This window comes from Plecotus auritus, assembly GCF_963455305.1.
Source record: "Plecotus auritus genome assembly, chromosome: 5".
Classification (NCBI taxonomy): Eukaryota; Metazoa; Chordata; class Mammalia; order Chiroptera; family Vespertilionidae; genus Plecotus; species Plecotus auritus.
The window spans coordinates 34,526,668-34,550,698 of NC_137776.1; the positions used below are offsets into that span (position 1 = coordinate 34,526,668).

Here is a 24,031-nt window from a genome sequence, read left to right on the forward strand (position 1 = left end):
CGACCACTGCTAATCAAATAGATACCACCTCTTGTTCGTAAATAGGGTCTCAATGTTTTAAAAGTGTCCATTGTTCTCAAATTAATCTGCAATATAATTTACTCCCAGTCAAATTCCCAAAAAGAGTTTTTGTGGAAATTTGACAATTTTATGAAATTTTACAAGATTCTTTTTAAGTTCATCTGAGTGGAAAAAAAAAGTAAGAGAATAGCTAAAAATATATTGAAAATGAAGCAGGTTAAGGAAGGATTTACTGTCCCAGAGCAAAGATTGAAGTATCCTATCTAATAAAGAGGGAATATGCTAATTGACCCTCACGCCGTTGCAGATGGCGGTGCCCACAGCCAATAAGGAGGGAATATGCTAATTGACTTCCCTGCCCTCAAAGATGGTGGCACTCACAGCCAATAAGGAGGGAATATGCTAATTTACTGCCACGCCATCAAATATGGCAGCGCCCATAGCCACAAGATGGGGGCACCCAGTCCCCTCAGCCCTGCTGGGCGGCAGGTGCGCGGCAAGGCCGGGCCCGCCCCCAGGCAGGCCTGGCCGCTCCATGGGCCTGCCTCTGGAGTCCCCCAGTCTCCTCAGCCCCCCAGCCACCCAGGGCCAGCCCGAGGTGCAGGCAAGCCTCGGATGGCAGCTGCCCAGCTGCCCAGGGCTGGACAGAGGCATAGGCAAGCCTCTAATGTTGGCTTCCCAGCCACCCACGGTTGGTCCGAGGCACAGGCAAACCTTGGATGGCGCTTCCCAGCCACCCAGGGCCAGCCCAAGGTGCAAGCAAGCCTCAGATGTTGGCTGCCCAGCCACCCACGGCTGGCCCAAGGCACAGGCAAGCCTTGGATGGCAGCTGCCCAGCCACCCAGGGCCGCCCGAGGCTCAGGTAACCAGGGCCAACCGAGGATTGCACTGCCAGCAGTGGCAGCAGCAGAGGTGTGATGGGGCATCGCCTTCCCCTGATTGCCAGGTTGCCTCCCACCCCCCCAAAGGCTCCCGCACTGTGAGAGGGGGCAGGCTGGGCTGAGGGACACCCCCCTCCAATGCATGAATTTTCAGGCACCGGGCCTCTAGTACTAAATAAAATAAAACCATGGGACAACCAGAAGAATACATGGGGTGAGTATTTTTATGACCTTAACATGGAATATGCATGAAAATAAACCAGAAAAGACAAGGAAAAGAAAGACACTTTCCTCTATGAAAATGAAAATTTTCTGTGTGACAAAAAGAAATTATCCTATATAATAAAAGCGTAGTATGCAAATTGTCCCCTCTACCAAGAGTTGTCCCAGAGTTCAACCAGGGAGCGGGCTGGCCGGGGAGGGAGGGAGGCCCTGGCTGGCAGCAGCATTGGCAAAGGCAGTTGCAGGCGATCAGGAGAAGGGAGGGAGTACCCGGGCGGCAGTCGGCAGCCACTAGGGACCCTACCAGTGCATGAATTTCATGCACTGGGCCTCTAGTCATAAATAAAATCAAAAGGGAAATGACACATTGGGGAAATAGACCACTGAAAGTGATCTGCCAGTTGAGTCTTCCGACACTCATTTGTTAAGAAGTGAGCATAAGACTGCTTGATTTTCAAATACTGGTTCTACCACTTCCTGCTTGCTTTCTCATCTCTAAATACTATAATCATAGTTACCTTCTACATTTGTGTGGATTAAATGTGGATTTCAAATATATACACCAAGTTCTTACAAATGAAAACAAAATAGGAGAATAACTGAACAGGAAATGGGGAAAGAAAATAGACAGAAATTCAAGGAATGGACCTTGAAACTATGCAAAGGTGATCTATATGACCAATAAAGAAATAAATGGAAGTGGAAAAGTCCCACCTCTCACTGATAATTCCTATTGTGGGAGAGAATGTGGTAAAATGGGTCCTCTTGGATTAGTTGGTGGGAGTGTAAATTGTTTCAATTTGTATAGGAGAGAAATTTGGCCTCCACTATTTAGAATATGCTTGTCCTTGTATATATAGTCCAACTGCCCCTGAACATTTATTTTAAAGACTGTACACTGAAGTTCCATTTGTCCTCTGACATTCTAGAGCTTCCTGTACCGGGCGTTGGGCTTCACCTTGGCCACAGGCCTGGAGGCCGACAAAGTGGAGGTGTTGCTGCTGGAGCTGCTGTACAAGACCGACTACAGCAAGGACTTTGACAGAGAGGTGAAGGCACCCTGCAGCCCCCTCCTATCCGTCAGAGCTCTCTGGACCCTCAGGGGATATGGTATATGCATGCACACATGCATGTGTGTGCATGTATGTGCATGTGTGTACCTGTGCATACGCACGTGTATGCATTCATGTCTCTGTGTGTATACCTGTGTGTGCATGCATGTGTGTATTCCTGTGTATACATGTGTGTACCCATGTGTGCCTGTGTGTACTTGTTCATATATATACATGCATGTATGCACCCATGTGTGTGCATGTGTGTATGTGTGTATGGGGGCTCCTCCTCTGCCCCCTGCCCACCCCTTCACCCCAGCTGACTGGGTCTCCCCACAGGGTGTGATTCTATGCTTTGGCCTGTGTGCCCAGGGCCAGGTGAAGACTGTGCTGAGTGTGCTCCAGGACTTTGAGGAGAGGATTCAGGAATCAGAGGAGTCCTGGCAGATCGGTGCTTGGCGGGTAAAGCTCCTCTCTACAACCAGGTTTCTAGGAGCCTCTTAGAGCAACAATGCTCTCAGCACCCAACCAAGGTTCTTACCCAATCACAATAAGAACACCCTCTTCTTGCCTGGCCAGTGTGGCTCAGTGGTTGAACATTGATCCATGGACCAAGAGGTCACAGGTTCAATTCCCTGTCAGGGAACATGCTGAGTTGCAGGCTCATCCCCAGTAGGGGTCACGCAGGAGGCAGCCGATAGATGTTTCTCTCGAATGGATATTTCTTTCTATCCCTCTCCTTTTCTCTCTCAGAAAAAATCAATAAAAACATTTTTTTAAAAAAACCCCCCTCCATGTCTCCTATCCTCAAAATGACTGCGATCTGGAGGCCACCTGATAATTTAAAGAACACAAGGTGGGGCTTTCCAGAAGCCAGATTTTACACGGGAGTCTGAGCCTTTAGCTATTCATGATGAGAGTACCTGGGTGCAGGGTTCCAGGCCTCATCCAGACCCACTGGGTCTGAAGAAGTGAAGGTGCTTTCCACGTGTTGGGAGCTCTGCCTCAGTGAATCGATGGGGCTTGGATGGTGGTGGTATAGACGAGAGCAGTGAAGCTTGTCAAAGGCGTGCAGTTGGCCAATGGTAAAGCCAGGCGTTAGACCCAAGCAGCCCATGGCCAGCCTCTGGTCCAACTTCCTGCTTCAGGGCATGGTGCCACAGTTGACTGAGGCCCAGTGGCCAGTCATCTGGAGTCACTGACGCCTCAGGCTTTGGCCTTGATCTCCACCCTTGCCCTGCGGGTCTGACTGTTTGGATGGAGAGTGTCTCAACCTGCTCCACAGAGCAGGACCTGAGACCTGGATTTTTATTTGCAGCCTGGCAGGGCTCAAGGGCCCCCAGCCTCACGTCCACGGAGGGTTTGGTAGTCTCCGACACCTCCTCTCAGGAGAGCAGGGCTGAAGCTGTCTGTTCCTGCTGGATCCCCAGCATCATGAGAGCCCCTGGGCCAGAGCAGGTGCCTGGCAGGTGGAGGTATGAGGGCATGCTCAGCCCGCCTCTGCGTAGGAGTGTCCACACAGCCAACTGCTCACAGCTAATGGGCAGTCTGACCTTGCTCTGACCTACTCACCACGCTATACCCAGGTCCCAGCATGTTGTAGGTACTCAATAAAAAAGTATTGAATGAATGAGTGTTTTAGGCACAGTTGGCTGACTCAATGGCTCTTTTGGTCTTATAACCAGAGATGATTTGTGAGCAGCTGGGGCTGACCCTGCTCACTCCCAGCAGGGCAAGTTGAGCACATCACCCCCCACCCAGCATGTCTTCTCCTTGTCGTTGGCCTTGCAGAAGGACCACCCCTGGAGGCGGGAGACAGTGAAGAGCGCTCTCATGGTGATGTACAGCTGTGTGGCCTTGCACTGCCATTGGCAGATGCTCCTCACTCACGTGGACACCCCCATCACTGCCAAGATCATTCACCACTACACCAGCAGCTCCCAGGTAACCCAGGGAGACACAGACCCACAGTCAGTGCCCAGGAAATCCCCTCCTTTAGCCAGGTGGGCAGAATGTCATCCTGCATCCCTCTCTGGATGGTGGTGAAGCCAGGAGTGGGGCCCAGGCAGCCCATGGCCCACATGGAGACATCCAGGAGTCCTATGTGACTCCCAGCATTTGGGAGGCCCATTGCTTCAGTCTGGGCTATTTTTTGCTGCAGGAGGACGTGGCGTGTAGCTCCTTCCTCAAGTGCTGGGAGGGGTGAGCTTGGGTCCTTAGAAGTCACAAGATGAGCCCCCCTTTCCAGTCTCTCTCCCTCCCTCTATCCTAGCCTCTGCCCTCCACCCCAGACAGCTGCCCCTAGGCCTCTCATAAGGGACAAGATGTGGAGTTATCTTCAGAAATGCAAAGGGATTAGCTACTTTTTTTCGAATAACAAGGAAGAGAAAACACAGAGAATGAAGCACATACTATTTTTAAAATTGTAGTAAAATACCCATAACCTAAATGTTACCATCATGACCCCGTTAAGTGGCATTACGTACATTCACGTAGTTGTGCAGCAATCACCACCATCCATCTCCAGCACCCTTTGTCCTGCAAAACTGAAACTCTGCCCCATCGAATGACTGCCCAGCCCCCTCCCCAGCCCCTGGCAGCCCCCGTTCCACTTCCTGTCTCTGAGTCTGACTGCTCCTGGTACCTCCTATAGGCCAAATCACCCAGTATTGGTCCTTTTGTGTCTGGCTTGTTTTACTTAGCATAAATACCCTCAAGATTCATTCATGTTGTAAAAGCAAAGAGGGTTTTATTCTGCCTCTCCCATGACACACAGGACTTGGTGCCCCTGGTTAGCGAGGGTGCTCACTGACCGGCAATTGCTGCCCTCAGGTGCAGGTGTGGGGTGGTCTGGCCCACAGCCCCACTATGTGGCAGGTGCTCTGTCAGTGTATCTCAGGGTGGTGGAAAGAGCATCCTTAGGTGGCTGCAGGGTCCAGGCACGAAGACTGTGGCTGGGAATCCTTGGACTCACTCACAACACGCTTCTTCCATCCCTTTGTCTGGTCTGGGCACAGGACATCTGCCTCAAAATGGCCTTCATGAAGAGTGTGGTGCAGATCTCCAATGCCATCGAAAACCTCAAGGGCCCGGGGGACTTTCAATTTGCCCAAAAGACGACTCTTACTGCCATTATAGTGGTGAGCGGGGGGCCTGGGGCCTAAGCAGTGTGGGGTCTAACTCTGCAAGTTCCTGAGGGCGTCTGAGGGACGAGGGGCCTTCTGGGTCTCTGAAGTCCATTCTGTCTCAGTTCTGCTGTGATCCAATGTAGGAATTCTGAGATGAGAGTCTCATATCTGACAAAGGGTTTCATGGCCAGGAAACAGCCCAGCTCTATGTGTCCCTGAGGGGGCTGGTTCAGTGCGGGGGGACACAGGTCCATCAGGTCAGCCTCACTGTTGCCCCAGCGTTTCTCCCTACATAGGAAGGACCTATGGGCAGGTGTCAGCTGCAGGCAGAGCTTAAGACTATTTTTGCACAGAACTTTGGTAAGATCTAGAAAATGTCAGTCGCCCAAAGGCAAGAAGCGGTGACAGGTGCTGATGGAGGTTGTGGGACAGCCGCTGCCCCTGGCCCCAGACCTCCCCATGCCCTGCAATGCCTTGGCCCAGGACACCGCTCCTGTCAGAAGCAGTTCAGGAGAGAAGTGAGGTGTGGGTGGTACAGGAGGCACTGAGAAGGAAGCGAACATGACTTTGGCTCTTGCCTGGACCAGGAGCTCTACGCACGTCATTTCACACCAGTCACAGGATTGCCGAGTCCCCGTTTTACATGTAAGGGAACTTGGTCTCAGGCAGGGGAAGTGGTTTTCCCAAGGATACACTCAAGTAACACAGACCTGAGTGGGAATCACGCGTCCATCGTGAGCCCCACACCTTTCACCAGATTTTGCCCTTCCCCGAAAATGGCAAAGGCCAAGTGATCCTAAAAACGTCAGGTCTTCCTGGCACTAACGCTGGGAGTACTGCCACCATCAGGGCCCCTGGGATTTAAGGGCCCCATACTTCCTGCTCTGGGACTCTGGTTGGCTTGGCAGCTCATTGCCCTGCTCTGCCGGGCAGGCGATCATCAAGGCGGAGCCGACCGACAATCTGGTGTCTCCCATGCGCACCATGGCCATGGATGCCCTCCTGCACCTGAGGTGAGCTGGCCCCCTGCTTGTGCCCCAGGCACCTCTCCTGGGCAGATGCAAAGTCTGAAACCATCCCTTGGCGCTCCTTGGTGCAGGTCCACCTCCGTAGCAGGGGTCTTGGGTGGCAGCTCCCGGGCAATGGGCCATCCTGGAAGATGGGAGTCTGCTTCCATCCCTCTTGTCCATAATTCTCAACAATATTTCAGGCTGTGCTCTTCTCCTTGGATGGGAGGTGACTGGCAGATGGGTAGGCTGAAACATTAGGAGATGTTTCGAGCAAAAGGTCACACGTGACCCTGAATAGCCAGCAGGAAGATGGCCTCCTCCCAGCTGGGCTGGGCTCAGTCAAGGAAGTTACGTATTGATGTGGTATTAATACAGTTATACAAATAATATAAGTAATAGAATACCTGTGGTGTGTCTTCTGGAACTGTCCACCCACCAGTGGGGTGAGGGGCTGGGGACAGAAGCTATGTGTTTGTAAAATCTATATTTGAAGTGGTTGGGTCCTCTTTAGGAAATCTTCACCAGTTAGGAGATTCATCATTTAAACTCATAGCAGAAATGCCTGTTGCTTTAGAGGCAACACACGGACAGATTTGAAATCAATTTCACAAACATCCCTTCAGGGACTCGGAGGTAAGGCGAACGCATACACAAGGAATTAGAGGTCAGTGCTGAGTGTTTGTAGGTGAACAATAAAAAAAATCTAAGACCAGAAAAAGGGGGCTACTAGCAAGATGCAATTCGGTTGCTATAACAGGGGCTAGAAAAAGGAGCTGGCAAAAGGAGTTTACCTTTTGATCTGGGCTTAAACAAAGTACAGGGATGTGGGTAGGAGTTGGAAGCTTCCAGCAGGACAGAACCCCTTTGTGGGGGGGAATAGGGCAGGAGTTTAGTAAAGTTAGAATCACTCCCAATGATCCTAGAGCAGCCTTGGGCAAACTACGGCCTGCGGGCCGGATCTGGCTGTTCTATCAGGTTCTCTTGCTCTCCCCTCCGCTCCTTTACTTTGAATTTATATTAGTTCACACAAACACTCCATCCATGCTTTTGTTCTGGCCCTCCGGTCCAGTTTAAGAACCCATTGTGGCCCTCGAGTCAAAAAGTTTGCCCAACCCTGTCCTAGAGGCACAATAGAGCCAGTGGGGAACTTTTACCACTACAGATACCCTGGCCCCACCCCAAGGGCTCTAAATAAGGATCCGTGGAGCCTGACAAGGCCCCCGGGCCCTTCAAAAGTTCTCCAGGTGATTCTAAAATGCACCCAGGCTTGAAAATGATTGATTAAGGGATAGCTAAGATCAACAAGTAGCCAAATGCCCATCAGTAGATGAGTGGATAAAAAAGCGGTGGTACATTTACACCATGGAATACCAGGCAGCTGTAAAAAAGAAGGATCTCTTATTCTTTTAGATAGCATGGAGGGACCTGCAGAGTATTATGCTAAGCGAAATAAGCCAGTCAGAGAAAGATAAGTATCATATGATCTCACTTATATGTGGAATATAATGAACAAAATAAACTGACGAACAAAATAGATCCAGAAACATTGAAGCATATAACAGACTTACCAATTTCAGAAACCGGGGCAGGAAGAGATTAAGTAAAGAACTTAGATATAACCCATATAATAAAAGCCTAATATGCTAAGTGTCAGGTCATCGGTCGTCCATTCAACCAATCAAAGCATAATATGATAATGATATGCTAAGGCCGCTCAACCGCTCCCTATGATGTGCACTGACCACCAGGGGGCAGATACTCAACTGGTAGGTTAGCTTGCTGCTGGGGTTTGGCCAATCAGGACTGAGTGAGACAGGCCATATATGCCCTGGAGCCCTCCCGCAGTCCCTCCCTAGCTGACCAACCTCCCACGTCTTCCCCGACCCCAATCATGCACTGGTGGGGTCCCTTGGCTGGGCCTGCACCCTCTCGCAATCCAGGACCCCTCAGGGAATGTTGGAGAGCTGGTTTTGGCCCTATCCCACAGGCCAGGATGAGGGACCCCACCAGGCCTCTAGTATATGCATAATCCATGGACAGACAATAGTACGGTGAAGGCCTGGGGAGGGGGTGGGAGAGGGATGGAGGAGGTCAAATGGTGGTGGGGGGGGAGGGGAACAACTGTAATATATTGAACAATAAAGATACATTTAAAAACAAAGAAAGAGAATGGGCTAGATGCCTGACGCAGCTATGTACAAACCTGGAGGGGTTATCAAAACACAGATGGCTGGGCCCTAATCCCCAGAGTATTTTATTTAGTAGCTCTGAGGTGGAGCCATAGAATTGGCATCTGTATATATAAAAGCCAAGCGACCGGAACAACGGAACAACCGGAATGACCAGTCACTATGACATGCACTGTGGAGGCCAACTGGCCTGATTGGGGCACCGATTGGCCTCCCCCAACCTCCCACAGCCCCTCCCCCTGGCCAGCCTGGCCCCCGATCGGCCCTCCCCACCCTAATCGGGGGCGAGGCTGGCTGGCCAACCTCCCATGTCCCCTCCCTCCCACTGGCCCTGCCTGATGGCCCCCATTGGGGCAGGATTGCTGGCCTCCACCCATGCACGAATTTGTGCACCAGGCCTCTAGTTTTTAATAAACTCCAACATGACCTACTGCTGCTGGTCCAGGCATTACACTTGACCCCTGGGCTGGTACCAGCCTGGAAGTCAGAGTCCATGGTTGTGTTCTGGGAGGAGAAATGGAATGTTTCTGAGCAGGAGATGGACAGGGTTAGAGCAGACACCAAGTAGGAGAGGTGGCCTTGAACCCTTGGGTCTGCCTCTCAATCCCTGACATAGTCACTGGACACTGATGGCTGGCAGAGTGCAGACCCCTGGGGAGGGTGCACACCTAAACCCCCAACCAGGAAAGCTGGTGTCTCTCTTGATCTGTGACATGCCTCCACCCTAAGGGCCTGCAGGAGATGGTGCATGTGAGTTGTCTGGCAGAGGGCCAGGAGCCAGTGATGTCCACCCCTCCTAGTAGGATCTCAAATTCCACTGACTACTCCTTCTGTCACTTTTTCTTTCCTTAGCAAAGTGAAGCCTTTCTACTCCACAGAGGAAAACAGTGAGCTGATGGATATCAGTATACATTCTGTAATTTCTCTCCAACCCCCAGGAAAGGACAATGAGTCCATTAAGGTAGGTTCCTCTGAGCCACCTCATTTTCTGGGTTGGGACCTGGAACTTTACTTTAACATGAATAGTGCTGAGAGCCCACCATCCTGAACCACCCATCTGTGGTTAGAGGCAGCAAAGTACAGCAGGCTCTGTTTGTCAGTGTAAGGTGATGCTAACTGCTGTAACAGATAAACTCTGAAATCTCTGTGGTTTAACAACATGAGAGCTTAGTTCAAATTGGCAGTGGGGGTGGGGATAGAGCTGCTTCACACAGTTATTCAGGAGTCCTGCCTTCTTCAGTGCCTGGTTCTGAAGGTCCGCATGGGTATTGATATCCAGCAAGGAGAGGAAGAGAAAGAGTATGGAGGATTCATTAGCTACTTTGCCCACTTTCTATTGGTCAGAACTCAGTCACATGGCTCCACTTAAATATAAGGAATGCTGGGAAATGTAGTCCCAGACTGGATAGCTATTTTCCAGGAACACTGTTGGAAAAGAAGGACAAATCTTTTGTGGTCAGGTAGCCATCTGTGCCTCCAAGGCCTGGCCCTGGATGAAGAGTCAGGAGAACTGGACTTTAGGAGTTCAGTTTCCTCCTTTGTGAAATGTGTTCCTCTTAAGAAGCTGACTTTTACACCGTGTGAGAAGACAAGTGTAAAGCACTCAATTTGAGCAAAAGTAAAAGAGCTGATTATCTGATAATCTTACACTGTGCACCCTCCTCATTGCTGCCTGGCTTCTCCTTCTCTTGTCATAGACCATGTACACAAATGCCCTGTGTGTCCTGGAGCAGCTGATGGAGGGCCTCTTGCAGAGGCAGATGGACCCCAAGGGCCTGCAGGAGATGGTGCATGTGAGTTGTCTGGCAGAAGGCCAGGAATGGCCACCTCTCCCAGGAAGCTGGCCTGAGGGCCAGATTCTCTGTTGGAAACAGGGGTATGAGTTAAACATTGTTTTGGTAACTATATTTAGATAAAATTCAAATTTGCTGAAAAGCTGCAAATATAGTAAAAAGAAGTCTTGTATACCTTTCACTCAGATTTACAATTTTTAATATTTTGTCACATTTTTTCTCTTTCTCATTACACACACACACACCTTTTAAATCATAGACAGTTGCAGAACAAGTTAAGAACAAGAATAATATCTTTTTAAAATTTTCTTTATTGATTAAGATATTACATATGTGTCCTTATTCCCCCATTACCCCCCAACCCCCCAATGCATGAAGAATACTCTCTTTTTTATTTTTTATTTTTTTAATCCTCACCTGAGGATGTTTTTCACTGATTTTGAAAAGAGGAACAGAGAGAGAAAAGAGAGAGAGAGAGAGAGAGAGAGAGAGAGAGAGAGAGACATTGATCCATTGTCTCCCATGAATGTCCCAACTGGAGATTGAACCCAAAACCTAGGTATGTGCCCTGACTGGGAATTGAACCCTTTTGATATACAGGATGGTGCTCCAACCAACTAAGCCACCCAGCTGGGGCAAGAATAGTCTCTTATATAACAACTAGAGGCCCGGTGCACGAAATTCATGTACTTAGGGGGGCAGGGTCCCTCAGTCTACATTGTGAGAGGGTGCAGGCCAGGCCAAGGGACCCCACCAGTTGCACGATTGGGGCTGGGGAGGGATGTGGGAGGTTGGCCAGCTGGAGAGGGACTGCGGGAGGGCTCCAGGGCATGTCCAGCCCATCTTGCTCATTCCTGATCAGCCGGACCCCAGCAGCAAGCTAACCTATGGGTCAGAGCATTTGCCCCATGGTGGTCAAAGCAACTGGTTGACCAGTCAACTGTCTCCCCCATGGTGGTCAGTGCACGTCATAGCAGGCGGTTGAGTGGCCTTAGCATATCATTAACATATTACACTTTAATTGGTTGAATGGCCAACCAGATGACCAGACACTTAGCATATTAGGCTTTTATTATATAGGATACAATGATCAAAATCAGGAAATTCAGCATTGGTACAATGCTATATTCTAATCTATGGTCTATAGGCAGGCTTTACTAATTGTTCCAATAATGCTCTTTATAGCAGCCATTTTCTACCAAGCCAGGAGCCAATCTGGACTATGCATTGCATTTAATTGTCACGTCTGTTTAGTATCCTTCAATCTGGAAGAATTCCTTTGTCTTTGACTTTCATAATCTTGTCATTTTTGAAGGGTAAAGGTAGCTTTTTTAAAAATTAGGTTGTTTGCTTTCTTGTTATTGAGTTTTTAGTTTTTATGTTTTCTAGATACAATTCCTTTATTAGCTATGTAATTTGCAAATATTTTCTCTCAGTCTCTTATTTGTCTTTTCATGAATTACACAGTGTCTTTTGAAGAGCAGAAGTTTTAAATTTTGATGAAGTCTAATTTATAATTTTTTTTCCTTTATAGATCCTGGTTTTGGTATTATATCTAATAATCTTTGCCTAACCCAAGATCACAAAGATTTTCTTCTAATACTGCATAGTTTCAGGTTTTACAATTAAGTCTATGGTATATTTTGAGTTAGCTTTTGTATATGGTGTGATGTATGGATAAAAGTTTATGTAATTTTTGTATTTTTACACACAGATAACCAATTGTTCCAGCATCATTTGTTGAAAACGCTATCTTTTCTCCATTGAATTACCTTTGCACCTTTGACAAAAATCAATCCACTATGTGTAGCTCTAATTCTGAACACTTATTCTGCTCCAATGATGTATTTGTCTATCTTTTCATTGGTGTCATCCTGTCTTGATTACTGTAATGTTATGATAAGTCTTAAAATCTGATTGTGTGGGCCCACTGACTTTGTTCTTGGTTGCTGTATCCCACAAACATTGATAGGTCGTGTTCTAACTTTATTTCAGTTCAATATACATTTTAATTTCTCTTTTCATCTTTTCTTTGATCCATGGATTATCTAGAAATTTTCAAATATTTGAGAATTTTTCAGAGGTCATTCTGTTTTTGATTTCTACTTTAACTCCATTGTAGTCTGATGACATACTTTGTATGATTTGAATCATTTTACACTGACTGGAAGTTATTTTGTTGTCCAGGTATGGTCTACCTTTAGCAAATGCCTTGTGTGCACTTGAAAACTATCCTGCTGTGTTGGTCAGAGTGTTTCTAAATATGAATTAGGCCAAGTTGGTTGCTAGTGTTGTTGAAGTTTCCTGTATCCTGCCTGATTTTCTGTCTTCTTGTTCTATCAGTTACTGAGAAAGAGGTACTGAAACCTCTAACACTCTGGTTTATTTGTTTCTCCTCTCAGTTCTATCCATTTTTGCTTCCAAAACTATTAAGCTCTGTTAGTAGATGCATGAATGCTTAGATCCTGGAATGCAGGGCAGGCTGTGCTCCTGGCCCTTTCACTGGCAGGCAAACATTTGGAGCAAGGCCCAACACACTGATTAGTCAAGAGCCATCTCTGTGAGGATGCTGGGGTGGGGGAGGAGAGGGGGGAGGCACTCTCTCTTCCTACAACCTCATCACCCTAGTAGCAGGGCCTGGGAAGGAACCATCTAGAAGCATTGAAAAGCAGATTCTGAGTAGGAGGGACGAGGGAGGCAATAGTTGGCCAGGAAAGGGCTGGCCCTGGGATTTTAACACCCTCTTCTGTGTTATGGGTTCCATCTATAGCTCCTGGAAAAGTGGCTCTTGTCTGAGAAAGAATGGGAGCGGGAGAAGGCTATGAAGCTGCATCTTTGTCTCATGCAGAGCTACATCCAGAGCATCGGCGTTTGTGTGAGTACAGGAGCACCAGCCCCCCGCCTGGTTCTGCCCCCCTCCCTCCCAAAGAGTCCTGTGGGAAGAGGCCGCCTCACTTGGGAATGGCAATGAAACCCCTGGAGGGGCCAACCTGGCACTCTGGGTGGGAGAGAGGGAGAGAATGGGCTGCAGCTTGCAGGTGTCTAGGTTTTGTGGGTCCTGAAGCTCATACCATGGTGAGAATCCTCTCTGAGAAAAAGGATACACAATTATGAATACCACGTTGGGTAGAAAAGTGCATATTTACTTAAAATGAAAAAATAAGTTACTAAACATTACAAATAATACAAAGCTTGACAAGTACCACAAACACCTAGAAAAGCAATGGGGTGTTTTTGTTGGTTACCCATCTGACACAGTTGAGGAGATCTCTCTTTAGAACCTAGGGGCCTGAGGGTAGATACCTTGACCCAGTCACACAGCTAGTAAGTGGGGAAGCCCAAAATGAACTGAGGGCTTAGTTATAGAAATGAGATAGGTGCCTGGACATAGAGCCTGGGCCTGAGGTCGGCCAGACTCCTCAGATCCTGGCTGCTTGCCTCCAGGGGCCCAGCTGTGGGGCTCAGGAGGCAAGAATGTGGGCAGCAGACGGACAGTGACAACTTCCCCCTTCCCAGACAGGGGCGGAGTTTTCAGAGCAGGGTTCGCCCTCTCTGGTTGCCCATTACTTTGCCCCTGGGCAGCCCCAGGTATGTGTGAGGGGACAGAGTGTGAGCCTTAAGGTCTCTTGCCCCTCAGATCCCCTTGAAGCTGGGGCAGTTTGGCACACTGATTGGACTCATTGCCCCTTGCACCTGTGACTCCAACAAAAGAACTCGCTTGGCCTCAGTGGACGTCCTGTCCAGCCTGCTGGATCTGCACGGTATGTGGAGGGTGGGACATCACAACCAGCCTCTCCAGGCTGGGAGGAGGGCTGACACCAGAGCTGTCAGCTATGGGGCTGTCCTGGGGGTTGAGGTGGGGGAGTGTTACAACCTCTCTGTATAGACAAATAAGGTTGACCAGCAGAGACAGCAGAGGGTGCAGAGCTCACTGAGAGGCCATGGAAGCTTCTGGAAGGAGAGGCTCATTGGTTCAGCATAACTCACTGAGGGCATGTGTTGGATACTGAGGGCCCCACTGGCACAAGGCCAGCTCACAGATACCAAGGAGCCAGCAAAACTGGCCAGAGATGAGCTGAGGGGAGAATGCAGTGTGGTGACCTTCAGAAGGGGAGAGGTCACCTCTGGTGTGGCAGCTGGTGGGGCATCCATCACAGCAGGGACTGCCTGAGCTTGTGTAGAGATGGTGTGGGGAACAATGAGAGCAAAGGCATGCGGGACAGGGTGTCTAGATGATGTGGTCCAATCCCTCAGAGCCAAGGTGCCCTGAGAGTCAGGACAAGCGGCTGCTGTGACATAGCCTGTGACTGGGCCTTCTGTGGCTGACAGTGTCTGAAACTACTCCCAACAGCAAGCCAGACCTGCTCTTCATGGGACATGTGCAAAGAGTTGGAGCTTGCAAGATGCAAAGAGGACCTCCAGAGCTTGGAGGTGGAGAAGATTTTCAGTGCGTCCTCCAGAATCGCCAAGGTGATGATCCAGGAAGCTTGTGTGGGCTGCTGGGCTGCTCTCCCAGTGCCTGGATCACCTCTCGGGGCAGGATCTAGCCCAGCCTGGCCACACAGTTCCCATCCTCTTCTGGGAGTCACAGCTTCTGTGGCCTTTAGTCCAACTCATGCTATCTGTAAATGGCCTACAATATGTAAGGTCCCCATGGGGATTTCCTGGCTCACAGTAGGTGTTAATAGTCCCTGGCTGTCTTCCCTCCATCCTTGTGATGTGCTACACTGAGGGTGGAGGGGGACCCAGAAAGAACTGAACATGAGGCCCAGCACACAGGCCTTGGCTCATGGGAAGGCTGATGGCATACTTATGACTGAAAGTGCCCAGAGCCACCCAAACTCAGAGGGCAGAGGGGACTTCCTGGAGGAGGGGGCTTGTGTAGTGGCAGGCCAGATCGGAGGGCTTCAGGGCTCAGGGCACAACCTGAAAGAAGGCTGCAAAGACAGGTCAGGGAGGGTTTGGGGTGAAACTTCTTGTGCAGGGTTCAGGCAGGGCTGGGCTAGGTGATGGGGCGTGGAAGGTGCATCCTGGAGGCTTTGGAAAGCCCTGTTGAACCTTAGGAGGCTTGGAGTAGAGAGTGATGTCCTGAGCAGGCCCATGATTAAGACAGACAGGCTGGGTAGGGAGGTGGGGAGGAAGTCATGGCAATGGTACTGAGAGAGAATGGGGGTCTGGGCTGGGGTCGTAATGTCAAGCAGAAGAGGAGGGTGCATCAGTGGTAACAGGTGGGGCAGGGAACTGGGCCTGGGACTGAGCTATCAGACTCCAAGGATGGCCTTCTCTGGTCCTAGGTGATTTGCATGCAGTTTAACTGTGATGAAGTGGTCTCGCTCATCCAGAAGCTCTGTGAGAACATCGGGGCCATGGACCTCCAGCATGACAAGGCCTCTGTCACCTGGATAGACATCTTCCTCCAGATACGGGTCAAGGAGCTGGAGGATAAGGTAGAACTGTGGCTGGGGCACCTGGGACTGGGACGGCCCAGTGCTCCCAGGCTGCAGGGACCGGCTGGGGCCCAGCTGCACTGGCTGACAATGCCCACCCCCACAACCCCTTGCTGTAAAGAGGAGGAGGAAATAGAGTTCTAGAATAAGAAAGAAAGGTGTTGAAGGTAGACAGGTCAGTAAGGCCTTGGCTCATGGGAAGGCTTGGGCCCACAACTCTCTCTCAGAGCGCACTGCCTCTCACACCAAACACTAAAAAATCCGGGAAAAGACCAAAGGATTTATTGGAGGTGTGCTGGAAGTTTAACTTACCCACCGTCCAGTTGGGTGAGAGTCTTTGGAGGAGGGGTGTGAGGGCAAGAGACCCCTGAGGGCCAGGCTGCCCTGGTGATACCCGGCCCCTCCCTAGGTGGCTGAGATCCTGGGTGCCATCTTGGTCCACCTGCCTGTGGTGGATCACCAGGAGGTGCGGCGTAACCTCATCGAGGGCATTCTCCTGCTGGCCCACTACCACCAGGAGACGGTCCTCACGTCGCTCCTGAGGCAGCCCCTGCCCATGCAGAGGTAGGTGGTGGGTGCCCTGGGTAGGGGGCCAGGGGCTTCTGTGCATCCCAGACCATGCCGCACTTACCGGAGGACCGGGACCTTGAGTGGTGCGTTGTCTGACCCTCTCCCTGCATCTCCCATAGGAGGTACAGCCTTTGGGGAACCATGGACACAGCTTTGTGAATTCCAGCAGACAGTTTTCGCATCTCCTTGTTCAATTTGATCTTGTTGGACTTGTCTCTTTGGCCCTTCAGAACCCACTAGGACCTTACCTCCCTGTACCTGGGTAACCAGGTCCTTCAAGTCACTGTGCAGGGGTCCCTTCCCTTCTCAGCAGGGCCACAGGCTTGGACTTGGGGGTCAGGAAAGCTGCTTCAGATTGTAGCCTCTCCTGTGGAATATGGAGATGAAGCCTCTTCCTCAAAGATGTGCTGGTAGGAGGGGGTGTGAGGATACTGGTCAGCCGCCTAGGACCAGCCTGACTCAAGTTGGGCACTAGGAGGCTATTACTGGATGTCATCCATAGGTCATCAAGCAGTAGGCCTGGTGGTCACCTAGCCATGGAGCATGGCTTCTCAGGGGTACCATGAGCCGGGCACAGAAAGAAGGCTGAGCGTGGAGTCAGGGACCTGGGCTCACGCCAGCTCCTTGAGATGCAGCCTCCAGAGTCCATCCAGTACTCAGGGGGCTGCTGGGGTCCAAAGAGGCTCTTACCTGTCGGGGCACATGGCAGGTAACCCACAGTCCTTGTCCCCTGTCGTTGGCTAGCCACCTGGTGGAGGTGTGGCTGGCTGTGGCAGAGAATGTACCCTTTGCCCGGTTGATGCTCCACGGGCTGATGGGCCGGCTGCAGTCCCGGTTCACCCCCAGGGCCAATGCCACCTCCAAGGCCGACATCTGGCGCCTGGCTGCGGTAGACCCTCTGATGGTGAGTAGCAGGGGCAGGCCCTGGGGCTCCTTGGGGGCTCTGAGTCAGAGCCCCGATGCCTCCTGCCCTTCTCTCTGCAGACCCTCTGCACCATCCACCTTCTCATCGAGAAGATGGACAAGGACGACAAACTCCCAGACCTCCTCCCAGACCTCATCTACACCCTCCTGATGCAGCTGGGCAGCAGCCAGGGGCCGGAGGCAGTGTCGCCCGTCCTGAAGACATGGAGACTCATCCACACGGGGACCCTGCCCGAGGAGATCAACCTGCAGAGGTGCTCTCGAGGGAAGGCAGCTTGGGGTGCAAGGCAGTGGGCTTGGGATACATGTGACCTTGGGCTGCCTCTTAGAAGTCACCTCCACCGAGAGGCCCTCAACATCCCCTCCTGTGAGGAGAGGTTTCCGGAACCTGATCTTACAACACTCCCTCACATGGGTCCAGCACAGTGTGGCTTTCAGAGTCTGCAGACCCAGTCTTAGCCCCTTGAGCTAGGCCCAGCAGGGGTTGGGACTTTGCTTCACAGACCTGGGTGCAGTGCTTGCCCCGCTGAGGTGCTCTGTGTGTTCTTGGCAGGGCTGCCATGCCATGACACGGTCCCACCTTCTTCCAGGATCACAATCAAATCCATGCAGCTTTTGTTCAAGAGACTCGACAGTGAGCGGCTGGTCCACATGCTGGAAGAGCAGGGCGTGTGGGCCCTCCTGGAGAGTGGCTCCACTTTCCTGCAAGGAGCAGGCCTGCTGGCCAGGTGGGCACCCAGGCTCCCATGTGGCAGGCGGCGGCAGGACTTGCAAAGTGGTGGCGGAATGCCTTGCTTCTGGGGCATTGTGTTGACCTGTGTCCCACACATTGTGATGCAGGGCAAAGGGAATCTTTCCTTCCAAACCTTCAAGCCCCAGGGCAGAAAATGTGAGGTCAGAGGTCGGTGGAGCTTGCCAAGGCCACACAGGGCTTCTGAGCAAGTCCAGGATGGGGGAGTCCAGGTCCTGATAACTCATGAGCAGCCCTCATTCGAGTCCTTTTTATAAAAAGGTGATGGAAAGCAAGTACTTCAGTGGAGAAGAGGGGGAGGCCCAGAGATGTTAGATCTGCCCATGAGTGCCCTGCTTGAGAGCTGCTTTGCACGGGGGGAGCTGAGATGCCCTCCCTGCCCGGTGGGCTGTGCTCCCCTCCACAGGTTGTGCATTCGGAATGCAGAGGGCTACAGGCAGAGGCTGGCGGAGCTGGTGCTCAGAGGCATGGCCTCGGAGGTCCTCAGCTGCCGTGTCAGCAGCACGGCGATCTGCGTGGAAGTGAGGCACAGGGGTGGGTGCGGTGGGCTGGGGAGGAGAGGTGGGCAACCCCCAGCTCTCTTGGGGGGCTCATCTCAGGGGCAGGTGCTCAGGCTATGAGGGACATCTAGTCCAGGGGGCAGGTGAGCATTCACTCATTCATTCCTTCATCACAACAGTAATTCAGGGTGGGCGCTGTGGGGAAAGGGGCTGAGATGTGGTCTTTGCCCTGAGTGTAGCAGCTAAGTGATGTGTAGCAGCTAAGTGATGAGTGTCACAACACACAGGTGGCCAGAGGAGGCCACCTTGGGCTCGTGGGGAGATGGAAGTGCTGGGGAGGGTCTTGCAGGAGGGCTTACACAGGCAGGAAGATTGGAGCAAGGGGTTATGGCCATTGAGGCCCAGCTACCCTTTCATGCACATGGGGTACTTATGGGGTCACCCCTACTGAGAGGGCCTTGTTGTCCCTTCCTGGTGGGGTAGAGAAGTTTCTGAAAGTTGATCTAGGGAACTGGCCAGAAAACTTTGAGGAGAAATTCTATTGACTGCACGATGCCCCATATACCACAGGAACCAAACATCGGCCTAGTGAGGGGTCCCCAGACTTTTCCTGTAAAGGGCCAGGTAGTGAATTTTCAATTTTAGTGTCACCAATTTGGTGTTTAGTTTTCTTTTGGTTTATTTAAAAAAACATTCATGTGTGCGCGTGCACATAGACACACACATGCACACGTGTACACACACGTCACAGGGGTCCCCATGGGGTTGATGTCCTGGCATTTTGAGAACGAGGCTGATGGTGGCGCTGAATCCCAGATGAGGGAAATGCATGCTTCTTGTGTGGTTCTGTTAGGACACAATGGACGCAGCTCCTGCATGGGGTAGTTACTCCATCACATTAACTGAAGAAATGAATGACGAAGGAGTGTGTGAATATGGAAAACACTTCCCCAGCGTTTCCCACCTACTTCCTTACTGAATCCTCACGGCAACCTCACGAGGCAGGTGCTGGTCTCATCTTTTCACAGATGAGGAAGCAGAGTGGCCTGCCAGGGCCCCACAGTGGCAGGCAGAGGAGCCAGGAGCGGGTCCCAGGGGTTCAGGCTCTGACTCTCCTTCAATTCACAGGGAGACCATTCTGTGCACTGCATATAGTCACACGCCCCGTCTCTTGACAGAAACTAGCCTCTGTTGGGGATAACTGCAAAAAGTTTTCCTTTCTAGTTCATGAGAGACCCAATTCTGTACCAGGAGAGGCTGCTGAAGCCCGCCATGCGGCTGCTAGAGAAGGGTGTGGACCAGAGGGACGAGGTCCTGCAGGTGCTGTCCCTGCGTGCCCTCGGCAACATGGCCCTGGGCGCCCCCAAGAAGGTGCTGCAACCGACCTTGACCCGGGGGCCCAGGGGCAGGACCCAGTGTGCTGAGTATCGGAGCTGAAGGCTCCCTGCCCCCCACTCCCCCAGGTGAGGCAGTACCGCAAGCTGCTCCTGGAGAAGTGCCTATACTCCCTGAGGGATGCCCGCAGCACCAGCGTGCCCTCTGAGGGCATGGAGGCCCTGGCCAAGATCCTGGCCGAGCTCCGGGAAGGGGATGTAGGGTCCTTCTTCGATGTCATCTCTGAGCAGTGCAGGTCCTTCTTTGACAACGTGAGTCCAGACAAGAGCCTCGCTGGGCCCAGGCCCTGGGTGGGGGCTGCGCAGGTGTTCTGGAGCAGAAAGGACAGCGGGTCTCACTTGGCGCTAATGGATTGATTGGCTGAGCATGGGATCTTGTAAAAAAAAACAAAACTTGTTCTGGGGCCCAGGGGACCCTTCTCCCTGCTATTAAGGAAATGAGCTTTCCCTTCCAATTCCTGGCCGCCCACAAATGCTCTTGGGGCACCTGTGGCATGCCAGGTGGGGGCTCTGCTAGGCAGTGTGTGCCTGCAGATTCAACACAGCCCTCTCTGGGAAGCAAAGGTCTCAAACACCTGAGTTATGCCCAGTCCCGGAGCCCTGGAGGAGAGACTCCGTCCTGATGGAATGATCCAGAAGGCTTCACAGGGGTCAAGGCGTCCAAAAGGGTCCATGGAGAATGGCTGTAGTTTTGTTGGGCTTCTATTTCCCTGAGTTTCAGAACTGCTTTGTCTGTCTTGGCCACAGGAGAGCGAGCTGCTGCGCTTGAAAGCCTTCCTCCTGTTCAGCAAGCTGGCCAAGGTGGTCAGGGTTTCCAAGAAGCACTTCTTCAAGGGGGAAGTAAAGAGAGCCTGGGTCCCGCTCATGCTGCACTGCCAGGACCCCTGCCCCGATACAGCCCAGGTTAGGCACCCTCGGCTCTGCGTCCCAAAGTCTGGGGCCCGCTGTCCCCAAGAAGAAAGTCTTTTCTGGGTCTGCTGAGCTGCCTGCAGGCTCCCCACTTCCGTCTCCCAGAGAGCCCAGAAACCACATTCAAGGCGCCCCACAAACCGGCTTTCTGCAGGGGCTGAGTTTCCTTCTTCCCCAGTCACTTCCACCTATTGCCATTTCTTCTACCAGATTCACTTTGGGGTATTATGGTTCAGGCATGTTTAAAATTCACGTTAAACTTCACCTGCTCCCTGCGGGGCAGGCTTGTGAGGTGATGGGTGGGGGACTCTCCCTGGCTCTGTGACCCTGTTTCTCCTCCCTCTCCAAGTCCCAGCCCCTGTAATGCTTTGGGTGGGAGGAGGGGAGGGGAGAGACCCCGTCTCCTACTCGAACTGCTGCCTCGCAGGCTAACACTGGCTGGCTGGGTACACACAGGTAGGGAACCTCTCACCGCACACCCGGACCATGACCCTGTCCTCTGTCTTCCTATAGAAGGGGAGGTAGTGGAGAGGTGGCTGAGATCAGGGGCCATTCTGCAAAAAACAAGTGACAAAGACACAGTTGTGGGGATATAGCTGGCTGCAAACAAGGGGTCCTCAACAGCTCATTTTTAAACTAGCACTCCAGTTCTGGAGTCACAAGATAAGTCCCCTTAATCCTGCTGCTGCGAGGGCTGCCAATTCACATGTGGGGTGGGGGTGGTCTGGGTGGCATCCACAGGGACATGAGGGGAGTCCTACAGTGCCCTCCTGACTTGGGACTTTGCCCTCATCCTGCCTCCCTGCCTGGGCTCTGCCTTGGGCACTCTGCCTTGAGCATCACCTCTTAGAGACTCATTTCTTCACTGATCCTCACCTCCCTCTATCGAGGGTTCCCACTGTTATTTCATGTCTTATCAGCAACTGTCCTGTGGCTGGTGCTTCAGGGAAGGCACAGCAGACAAGTGACCGAGGGGCTTTAATGAAGGAACCTCAAAGAGGACAGGCCAGGGGACCAACATGGATGGGAAGTGCCAGAGGCTAGCCCCAGCGGTGCTGCTGCCACTTCTATCCCTGGGCAATAGATGCTGGCCTCTCTCCTCCTGCCCTCTGTCTCCCGTCAGCATCCTCCTATGACCTAACCCACCAGAGGCCAGAGCCTGCAGGCCTGGCTGATGCAGTCCTCAGAAGCAGGAAGAGCTGGTACAGGGCATCTGGGGGAATGAGAAGGCTTGCCCCTGTCCTCCCAACCCCGGCCAGGCCCCCAACCCAATCTCCTAAAAGAGCAGGTCCCAGGCAGGAATGCTGAGGGCATGAAGGTGCTGGCTCAGGGGGCAAGTGGGTTGCATTGGCCCCCAAGGGGCTTTTTATAAATGCGCACACAGCCATTACCTAGGCTGGTGGGGCTCTGGTGCCAGGTGCCCTCCCAGGGCCCACCAGCCCACCCTTCAGCTTCCTGAGGCTTTTCCAGGGATACCCTCTGCCTTATTGATGGAACGCAGCCTGACCAGCCTCACTGCTCCTTTGAAGCCCTTGGTCCGCCTGACGCGCCTCCTGCCATCCTGCTCTGTGTCCCTCCAGGCCTGTGTGGAGACCATGTATCAGTGTGTGCACTTCTGGGGCTGCAAGGGCCTGGTGGACTCCTTGGGGCAAAGAGACACCAGGGGGACTGATGAGATGGCCACTTTCCAGACAACCCTGTGCTCCGTCCTGGTGAGGAGGCTGAGGCGGGGTGGGGGGGGCTCACCTGTTGGCAGTGGCTGCTCAGTGGCTTGGGGCTTAGGGTCTCAACTGCCAGAGTCTACCTTGAGACCCTGTGTTCACCTCTTAGAGGTGAAGTGTTGAGACCAGCACTGTCCAGCAGAAATGAATGCAAGCCACATGCCCATTTTTAAGTTTCCTAATAGCCATGTTAAGAAAAGGGAAAAGACAATAAGGTGGTGAAGGCCTGGGGCGGGGGCAGGAGCAGGCTGGAAGAGGTCAATGGGGGGAAAAAAGAAGACATATGTAATACTTTCAATAATAAAGATTAAAAAGGGGGGGGGGAACCAAGTCTAATCATAGATTTTATTTAACCCAATAGCTCCGAGTCTTTATTATAATTTCTACATGTAATCAATGCAAAAATTATTAATTTAGGCTAGCCATCTTTCAAGTGCTTAAGGGCCACACATGGCCAGTGGCAACTGTATTGGACAGCATGGGTTTTGGACGAATATAATCTCTTCCCTGGGCCAGACAAGAATGTGACGGGGATGAAGGCTGCCGAGCTTCCAATTTGCTGGGTGACCTGGAGTCACTCACCCTCTCTTGGCAGACCCTCCTGCGTCAGACAGATGGCAATACACTTTGTATTCCCATCCGGGACTGCAACCTCCCCAGCTCTGTGTATCACTTGTTTTTTGCAGACTCAGAAAAAGCCTGCTGTTCTCTACAGTTTCTTGTTAGAAACAATGACCTACATTAAAAGTAACTTGTCAAGGATCAGAATCGCTTCCTGCAACTTGGCAGGTGAGTGGGCAGATGTCTCCTGATGCAGGAGGGACCTTGAAGGCCATGGGGTCAGTCCCGAGTCTGGAGGGGATGGGGACGGGTGACAGGTCCAGAGCTCCTGTCCCACCTTGCCGCCTACCTGCCTGATTCTCAGTTAGGTGTCCTCAACTAACTCCTCAGATGCCTGGTAAGGTAAAACCAGATCTGTCACTCACCTGATACCTGTGTGATGAGCATTTCTCGGGCTATCACTTAGGGGTTATTATGAAGCAGATGTCTGAACATTATCTGAAAAAGCTGGACTTCGTGGCATTACGGAATTGTAAGTCATGGAGACTCAACTGTATGTGGGGAGCTTAGTGAAGTGCCTGCTGATAGGAGGAGGAGGGGGTGCATTTGTTCTGGGCTTCTGCCCCACCCCCTTCACAAACATTAGTAAAATGCTTCCACCCTGCCCTGATTCTGTCAGCTGGTCCAGGCGGCAACTGCGGTTCTGGGATCCACCTGCTGCATCCTGACTTCAAACACAGGGGTTCCATGCCTGCAGCCATGGGCCTGTGGGCACGTGCAGAGGGCAGGGGCGCAGCCCAACTGCCAGGTCCTGACCCTCCCATTTGTGCTCTCAGCCCTCCAGGAGCTACAGTTGGACGCAGATCCTGGGGTCCAGAGGGCAGCCCTGGAGACTCTCAAAATCTTGGATACCTGCAGTCAGCACCGGCTTTTGGCTTCACCCAAAGGAATCTCCTAG

General features: G+C 51.8%; 1 protein-coding gene across 1 annotated transcript in view; it reads left to right on the top strand.

Annotated features, from left to right (window-relative positions):
- The window catches only part of MROH2A (maestro heat like repeat family member 2A), a gene marked incomplete at both ends in the record, with an annotated part of 41,255 nt that extends 17,224 nt beyond the window's left edge, over window positions 1-24,031 (top strand). Inside the window, 23 exons of the mRNA XM_080671154.1 lie at window positions 2,054-2,173; window positions 2,516-2,638; window positions 3,968-4,120; window positions 5,194-5,316; window positions 6,238-6,317; window positions 9,356-9,464; window positions 10,201-10,296; window positions 13,067-13,171; window positions 13,934-14,057; window positions 14,648-14,766; window positions 15,591-15,743; window positions 16,153-16,307; window positions 17,058-17,217; window positions 17,298-17,491; window positions 17,828-17,965; window positions 18,395-18,509; window positions 19,713-19,859; window positions 19,952-20,134; window positions 20,630-20,785; window positions 22,372-22,503; window positions 23,199-23,301; window positions 23,540-23,605; window positions 23,910-24,031. Coding sequence (XP_080527280.1) covers window positions 2,054-2,173; window positions 2,516-2,638; window positions 3,968-4,120; window positions 5,194-5,316; window positions 6,238-6,317; window positions 9,356-9,464; window positions 10,201-10,296; window positions 13,067-13,171; window positions 13,934-14,057; window positions 14,648-14,766; window positions 15,591-15,743; window positions 16,153-16,307; window positions 17,058-17,217; window positions 17,298-17,491; window positions 17,828-17,965; window positions 18,395-18,509; window positions 19,713-19,859; window positions 19,952-20,134; window positions 20,630-20,785; window positions 22,372-22,503; window positions 23,199-23,301; window positions 23,540-23,605; window positions 23,910-24,031 — 2,976 coding nt within the window. The remainder of the gene's footprint in view (window positions 1-2,053; window positions 2,174-2,515; window positions 2,639-3,967; window positions 4,121-5,193; window positions 5,317-6,237; window positions 6,318-9,355; window positions 9,465-10,200; window positions 10,297-13,066; window positions 13,172-13,933; window positions 14,058-14,647; window positions 14,767-15,590; window positions 15,744-16,152; window positions 16,308-17,057; window positions 17,218-17,297; window positions 17,492-17,827; window positions 17,966-18,394; window positions 18,510-19,712; window positions 19,860-19,951; window positions 20,135-20,629; window positions 20,786-22,371; window positions 22,504-23,198; window positions 23,302-23,539; window positions 23,606-23,909) is intronic.